The following is an 8,567-nucleotide window of genomic DNA, read 5'->3' on the forward strand; positions in this document are numbered from 1 at the left end:
TTGGAAAATAAGGCTTCCAATCACGTGATACACAACGCAGCGACGTTTATACATTTCGTTCGAACGGATCTTCCTAAAGATCCAAACCGTTGATTGGTTGATCGTTGCATCTGTTCCAACGGCAATAGCCTATCAGCAAAAGCCGTAACATAACGATCTTATTGGATCTTATTGGACAAAAATATGTAAACATAGACTTGTTAAATGTTAATAATTAATAAATTTGTAAGAAAATTTTTGCAATCTACACATATATATTTCATTTAAACATACACGTAATATGAGTTGTATCCATGTAGCAAATTTAACCAAGAAATACAAAATATATTGTATAAATAGTCCAATAAAATGAATTATAGATATTAAAATAAAAAAAATATACGAAAAAATTGTCTTTAAACATTTTACGTTGATATTAATTTAGAATATTTTTGAATCCGTGGTATTAAAAGTATCGACGTAGGATGACATTCAGTTTCCTCAAGTTTTTTACATCTCTGTAATTATTTCCCCTCTTCCCCTCTTCCCCACTATCTCACGTATATAAAGTACGAGTGGCATGATCTCATTTTGCTTTGAACGTTCGCATAGTGCGTAAGATTCGATTTGCTTAGGAAGACGAATATTTCAACATGGTAACCATAAATCCAGAATTGTTTAAAGTTTTTGCTTTTTGGGGCAGCATACTTGCTCTAAAATTAGCAGTAATGCCAGTATTGACTGCACGTTATAGATTTCAAAAAAAGGTATTTTTTATTTGTTGTAAGAAATAATTTTTATTTATGTTTTAGGTGTGATTAAAAAATATTATAACTTTTATATTGTTACAGATATTTTCAAATCTTGAAGATACTACAATCTTAAAAGGGTCAAAGGTTTCTCATAGTGATCCTGATGTTGAACGTGTACGCAGAGCACATCTAAATGACTTAGAAAACATTCCCCTTTGGTACATAGTTACTCTTCTGTGGTTAACTACACAACCTTCTGCATGGTTGGCTGGAATTTTGATCAAGACTTATGTCATTGCTAGATTTGTTCATACATTAGTATATGCTGTTGTACCCAAACAACCTTTCAGAGCACTAGCCTTCTTTGTAGGACTTAACATTACAATGTATCAAGCAATTAGTACCTTATCATATTACCTTTGATTAAAATATTATTTGAAATATTTGTTTTTTAGTATATAATTCTGTTTTCTGTTAGCACGTAACACAGAGTATATTTGAATATTTGTATCTTAGAACATGTATGAACAAAATATTCAAAACTTAAGGTCACAAAATCATTCTACAACTGATGTATTTTGAGAAATAATTTTATACATTTGTATGCCTTGTATTTCTATCAAAGAATAAATGAATATGTTTGTAAAAATTTAAATATTAATTATGTTCTAAAACCTCTTATACAATTTAAATCAAGTTACATGCTTACTTAACTCTGTTTCATGATCTAGATACGCTTATAAACTGCAGATAACTAATACTAGTGCTTTCTAAGATAATTTATCATAAAAATAATTTTGACCTTTGTACTTAGATTTGATTTCATACATTCTGTATGGTTTTTGAGTTAGTCTTACAATGTTTTTAAGGAAGCTAGGGGATATTAAGATACAAAGAATGAATCTGTGTATGAAACAGGCCTAGCAAGATAAAAACAAGTAAGTTTTATCAATTATGTTCTGCTATTAACCAAGATAATTAAGAACCACAATGTGCACTTTCTTCTTCAATGTACAATTTAACAATATTATCTGAATCTTAAAGTTTCTGACCCAGAATGAATTTGACCAAATGCGATTTATTTACCTTTTGGTGTGAAGGATCCAGGAGCATAGGTAAATCTTGGGTTTAAAATGTATTGTATAACATTTTTACAACAATTTTGTTGTTACGCGAACTAATTTATTACACAACCTAATAGAATATTCCCCATACGATAGCAACACTTCCCTAGTTCCCAGATCTAAATCCAATCGAGCATCCGTGGGACGAACTGAACCAAAAAATTAGAAAAAACAGCTGGTTTCAAATCAAAAATAATTAAAAGCTATTTTGAAATCGAAATGCGAGAGCAACGAAAGTATTTCAAACTCGGTGCAATCGATGTAGCGACGATTACGAGGCTGTAACTCAGGCAAACGGTTATCCCGCCAAATATTAATAGCCTTGAAATTTGGATTATCGTTAACTGCACGAAGACTCTTGTGGCTCGGTTGCTGTATCATCTAACAGATATGCCTTAGTTACCAAAAGAAGAAAACTTTAGCTGATAAAATTAAGTCGGACGAATTTTATTCTCGCGTACGATCACTTTTGTGGACTACTATATATATTGGCGCGTAAAAGATGTACAATGCAAGCGGACCGTGCATGCGCATTGAGTGTTGTGTGCGGTCGTCATGGTGACGCCGTTTCGACGCCAATGGGCGCGGGAACGTCAGACGTCGCGATGTATCTGTGAGGTGCGAACCGCCGTCGGTGCAACGGCGTCTCGCCGTTACCGAATATGCATCGAACGATTTGCCCGAATTTAATCGCGAATAAGCGGATCGTATCACCGGGTCTCTCGCGACGATCAGTGTTACGATATCGTAATTTGGCAATGATCGAAGAACCGCTGTCATCTTCTATGAAGACGGTGATCGATATATTATGTACAAACGTCGGTAGAACGGCATAAGTAGAGGTAAGTGTCGTTTAAATTTGTTCAATGTTCGTAATCGTGTTCACGAGTATGGCCATTTAAATCGGTAATAAAGAATCAATGATATTTCCTCCCTACTTTCGTTATTAGACTTAAATTAATCTCGCTTCAAGATTGTGATCGACACTTGATCTTCAAACACCGGAGACTGTTGAATAACAATAAAAAAATTCAAAGAAAATTCTTTTCTGTCTTTGATAGCGGTAAAAGAAACTTGTGGTTGACCGTCTTATTAACGGTAATTATTTTTTTAAACGAGAAACTGAATTAAAATTTCCCCCGAGGAAACGCGATTTTCGTACCGCCGCTGACAGTGCAGTGTGCCTGACAGGGATGCAATAACGTTTGCCGCCTTTCAGGGGCTATCCGTCCGATGCAATTTTCTCAGAAGCGTAACGCCTTTTGAATGCCTCGATGTTCAGTGATGAATTGATCCACCATAATTACAGTAATTGATAATTCTGATAAAAGAAAGCGTCGATGTCTGAATACTAGCATCGCGTACTTACAGAGTCCGTAATTCCACGCAATAGAACAATAATGAGCGGACTGTATGTACTCTGCCGAATCGAATTGCACGATACCTTGAACGTTGAGGGCTGTACATTCACATAATAACCCCCTATCGATTTTTATCGCATTTTGTCCTGCTTATCATCACTTTGACTTTAAATATAGTCCCTGTACAATGACGATTCAATAGCACGTCGTTTTCCCAAAACTTGTTATATTTAATCAAGATATCAAGGTAATATAGTCTGACGAAAGTCAAAAGATCTAGATCTACAATTCATCATACAAAATAGATTGAATAGAGGACTAAGAATCTTCTTTGAAATCTAGCGTACACGCGACGTAGAGAATTCTCTTTTTATACGGTTTATATTATCTTTCGCATATTGTTTTGCTTATGTTATCGCGTAGGGAAATGTTCCAGCCTGAATAGATCGCGGGTCGCCTCGTTTTTCCCAGTACCACGTAGATGCAACTCCCGTTGTTTCGTCGATACTCTCTGTGGTAACCGCATCTGCAGTGCCAAAGACATGCATTGTTATGTATAGGTATGCTCGAGTTGTTTCACCGGTGCCGATGAAATTTAGCGCAAACAAGATAGGCCTCGCGTGTGTCGGCACGCGGACGATATGTAGGTCAGCAGGCCGATGGAATGTCTTTCCGAAAAATGCTAATATTAGCAAGCAGTCAATATCATTATCCGTCAGTATGTCCGAGGTAGGTAGCCGTACAGAGGCGGCAGCGTATTGACCTCATAGCTTGCGTTTCTGAGGTAAGGGATCCTTTCGTGCGTGCCACTGCGGCCAGCTCAATCTATTGCACACGCTTCTCGATTAGGTCTATCGATACCTGAAATACATGGTTACTTGGGCAACTGTCACTAGACGAAAATTATCTCTGAACGTCCGATATCCCAGTAAACGGATTATTGTCACCGTCTCGAAACGTAATGAATAGAAGACCTAATCGAATCTTAAACAATAGTAATTGGTTAACGAAATGCACAGATTACACGAACATATTTTTAACGTCTCTTAAATCATTTCCAAAGAATTTTAGACCATTGCAACAAACACAGTAACCACGATAATAAATAAATCCGTTTCGTGACTAAGCTTGTACTGTCGCGTCATCGGTCCAAGTCGAACACCACGCGTGGGCCGCTAATTGCAGCTCTCATCTTGCAATTAGAAGAACAATGGTATCTGGTTTCAACCCGCTTTTCGATTTTACCCTACTTTCTCCTAAAGGGTTCTCTCCCCGTTAATAAAAAAAATAATAATAATTCGCGTCGCGCCGATATCTCCGTTTTCCAATAGCTGCATCATCAATCGTTCTGACAAGTTGTGAGAATTTCCCGTCTCCTGTCGCGTTGTTCCGCCTTACGCGCGAGTCACGGCCCGAAATCGCATTTCTCTGTATCGGCTGTCACGCGATTTCAACGGCCGCGATTCAATTCATGTCAGAGTTAATATCAAGATCGTAATTACATTTCCGTTGATACCGCGGCGTCGCAGGTGACCGCCACCTTTTGTGACAGGGCGATCGGCTGGCGTTTCAGCAATGCTCGAGGCACTAGACTAATCGATATCGTGCATATGTTCGATCAATTATTCGTCGGGTCTACTGTTTTCGTCACGGAACGCATTAGTTGTTCAATAGTCGACGTTTCCGCGAAAACTTCTCCAACCTTTCTCAATCGATTCTCGAGGCATCGAAAAAGAAAAGCAGAACTGCAAATCCATTTTGCAGTCGAAAGATCGGACGGTGTTCGTGGTCATATTCGGGGATCTTTAATTTTGTCGGACGAATACGAGCGAATTGGGTCGAATCGGGGTCTGGGCATACCGGTTTCTGAAACGCACGGTCCACAGGAGAGATGATTAATCGCGTCGCGACGCGCGTATATGGAGCGATCGTGTTGTAAACGCGGATTGACAACCGCTGTACAAGTCGGTGTGTAATTTAGTGTCATGGCCGTTACGGAGAAACGCGATCCCCTCGTCTATCCCAGCGTCTTGTATCTCGATGGGCTTTGCAAAACGCGCTCGAATATTTATCACTGTATTAAGGATTGCCAGTCCAGTCTCCAAAACGGTCCATGACATCACAGACTGCAAATGCAATCGCGATTCAACCCCTTCCCATCCCGCTGGGACCGGCGTTAAATTCGTATGTCCGCTTATGGACCGTTTGCCTCGAACGCAACGAGAGGCGACGCTTTTTCTTCGTTTTCGCGTCGCGGACACCGGTGTCGGTCCATCGGCTTCCTTTAACGTAAATCAATGCGGCTCACGGACGTCCCCGTTTCGCGCATCCTTATTCACAACCGCGGTATTAAAGGCGGTCAATGTTTTGACGCCATCTTCGTTACGAGGCTTCCGACCGCCATCAAATTTTTCATTACGCGTTCACGTGTTCCATGGAAACGCCATTTAAACCGTTTAACAGGCTTTTCATGCGGTTGGCCACATTATTACCAGTCGCTCGATTCGCCTGGTATTCGATAGACTCTTCCATAAAATTGATCTTCGACGAGCCGCAATTTAATCAAAAGCAAAACTATGCGGCCTGGAAAAATATTACGTGCCTGTTATGGGTAATCGAGTGCAAAAAGTTAGATATATCGTTCATCTACACACGTGGAGCGATTACTGTTTGCACGCGAGTAACAATACGCGGATCTAGCCTTTGACGATTCCACGGGAACGACATATTCTCTGCTATTCGATGGCAGCCATGCGTGGCCCTGCATTCGCCTCGCTTTTTGCGACGCTGATGAGGAAGCGTTCCGAGCGCATTAGAAGTAGAACGTTCGGGTGTTTGCGTTATTTATTCCACAAGTTCGGGTTAGAAACGTAAAATATATCTTGATCGACGTTAAGAATTTTAAAGATCTATTTAATAAATAGCAATTCTTCGTTTAGCGATGCGGTTAGATCTTCGAAAGTATTAAATTAACAACGTTATTTTATCCGAGGCGAAGTTATGGGATGCATCTCGACTAGCCGGAGGCGCGTAATTTTTCTAAATCCTGATACGTCGAGACTGTCGAACACCGATAAAAACGGTCGCGTCTGCGCGGAGGTCCGAGTACACCGGAGTTCGTCTTTAAAGCGGAATTACAAAAGTTTCCCTTTTAACGTTAATTAATAACAGAACGCGCCGTACCGTGCTTCATTATGGCTCGATCCATTATAAAGGGAGTCGGGGCCGACTTTCAAGTGGCCAAGCTTTCGATTCTCCCTCGGGGAGAGTGGAGTGCGGAAAAGGATAGCCTGATTTACGCGAGGCGAACAGACTTTTTCTTCAAATATACTTAACCTTGTTAACCATAAAGATCGACGGACGCCTGTGAGAAAACGATCGATTTCGATCCGTCGCACGTAACGTTACGAGCGTTCTCCTCGCGTTCCGAGATCGAGCCTGATTAAGGCGTCGCGGCGCGCTGGAATTCGATCGAGGCCTTCCTCGCCAGGAACGCGAACGGATCGTGTGCGCTAAGAAATCGGAAAGAGAGGCCTTTCGTTCTTACCAAACGTTCCATTTCATCGCGATAACTTGCGCTACGCACCTGTCCTCGCCGAACGAACTCTTCTCGATCTTTACGTTCACGCTACCAGAGTTAAACTCTGCAGTATTGCGAACAGCACATTAGAATTAATGTAAATAACAACGTCACGAAACGATCGGGATGCGATATTTCCGAGCATGTATCAGGCATTACGTTTATTTCGTCAGTTTCCGCACGAGGATAGTGTCTGGTTGTCTGTGGCTGTTGGTCCCTGGATGACGCGGTCGACCGGTTTGCTGGTTCGCCTACAGACTTCGACGCATTCACCAAATACGGAGCATCGAAGTCGGTTTCGCGTAGCAGCGCCTGCAGGCTTCCTGCCCACGCCATGACCCGACGATACTTTTTACGGGAAACGCGCGTAGACGGGCGTGGTACTTTCGCTCCATAACCGAAATCGATCGATCGCTGAAATCGGGATCGATCGTGCTCGCTTTACGTGTCCCCGATTTTTTGGTTGCCCCGCGTCGGTCGAGAATCGACGATGAAGCAATCCTTCCATACTCGGTGCTCTGAGGCTTGGTTTTCAAGATAATTTAATTCGAAAATTTGTCGATCACGCGTGCGATCGACGACGATTTGCCTGGCGCGTCTGTCCATTAATCACTGTTTCTACTTATGCTAAAGACCGACTCGTATTCTACTGCATACGCTACGACTACTCAAAGTCGATTCTCTAGAGAACAAGGCTTCGAACAAATGTACCGTAGATGACAAAATGTACTTTTTTTAAGTTTTGCATCGCCTTTAAGGAAGAACGTAGTTTACACGTATCGAACCGCCGCCCACGCAACGATTCATGCATCGATAACTCAGTGATCTTGCGAGATCGATAGATCCAGCGTCTTCGAGCGACGCTCTGTCACGATCAACGCGATATTACAGTCGAACGAGTACCGATTCCGCGAACATTCCGCGTGTCACACGTCGCATTTCCTGTTGCATCATCGACTCATTTTTCTTGTTGTCAGGGACGAACGAATTCTTACTCGGTTCGCGTGATTCCGAGCAACGACGAATCTGGTAATGATATCGCGTTGGGCGAAAGCTCGTCGACGATGATAGCGACAACCAGAAATCATTGTTGCGCAACGACGTTACGCAACGACATTCAAGATCGTTTCTACAGAGGTCGAGATTGAAATTAGTGGGGGAGTTAACGGGTGGGCTGTTGCGTCTAGATCCTATTTACAAGATTTCGGGATTGCCGGAAGCGTGTACGCTAGCGGCAAGTCGTTTCAGAGAGGACGATTCCACTCGATAAATTCACCGGTTGTTATGATGACGTAGTCGTTGAATCACGGTCGAAGCGTTTTGTGGGCAGAAATATGCAAGAGAAAATAACCGGAATTCGTTTGGGCGCTCGGACAAAGACGTATGCAAATATTGTCTAGAATTTATCTTAGCAAAACAGTTGTAAGATTCTCGGTACGAATATGGAAATTTCGTTGTTATTGAAAAAGCGTATAATGTTCGAGTAGTATTACGACACGAGGCAATACAACGATAATTCGTTCGTGCTTTGTGGCTCGTTAGCGGCACTGGCTGGCGATGCAATCAGCCACTATATCCACAACCGTGCACGTGAAAATAATGACCATTGGTGCACGCTGGTCGGTCCGACACCTCGAGAGGGACGGCGCCGGTCGTCGCGGCCTCTGCGGTCTACGTCATCGCCCGGTTTACATCGAGACATCACCAGGGACCGGTTCCGCGAAGGTGTCCCCCCTTAACGTCCTCCCCGACGATGCGTTCGTTTCGCGTT

General features: G+C 42.1%; 1 protein-coding gene across 1 annotated transcript; it reads left to right on the plus strand.

The window, feature by feature from the left end:
• Positions 1-542: 542 nt before the first annotated feature.
• Positions 543-1,386, plus strand: LOC143341474 (microsomal glutathione S-transferase 1). Its single transcript, XM_076764520.1, has 2 exons — positions 543-746; positions 831-1,386. The coding sequence occupies exons 1-2, from the start codon at positions 633-635 to the stop codon at positions 1,152-1,154; spliced, it is 438 nt and encodes a 145-aa protein (XP_076620635.1). The 5' UTR covers positions 543-632; the 3' UTR covers positions 1,155-1,386.
• The last annotated feature ends 7,181 nt before the right edge of the window (positions 1,387-8,567 follow it).

This window comes from Colletes latitarsis, chromosome 4 (genome assembly GCF_051014445.1).
Source record: "Colletes latitarsis isolate SP2378_abdomen chromosome 4, iyColLati1, whole genome shotgun sequence".
Lineage (NCBI taxonomy): Eukaryota > Metazoa > Arthropoda > Insecta > Hymenoptera > Colletidae > Colletes > Colletes latitarsis.

Coding starts and splice junctions, on each gene's coding strand:
- LOC143341474 (XM_076764520.1), top strand. CDS start 633: ATGGTAACCATAAATCCAGAATTGTTTAAAGTTTTTGCTTTTTGGGGC. Junction 747..830: donor GTTATAGATTTCAAAAAAAG/GTATTTTTTATT, acceptor ATATTGTTACAG/ATATTTTCAAATCTTGAAGA.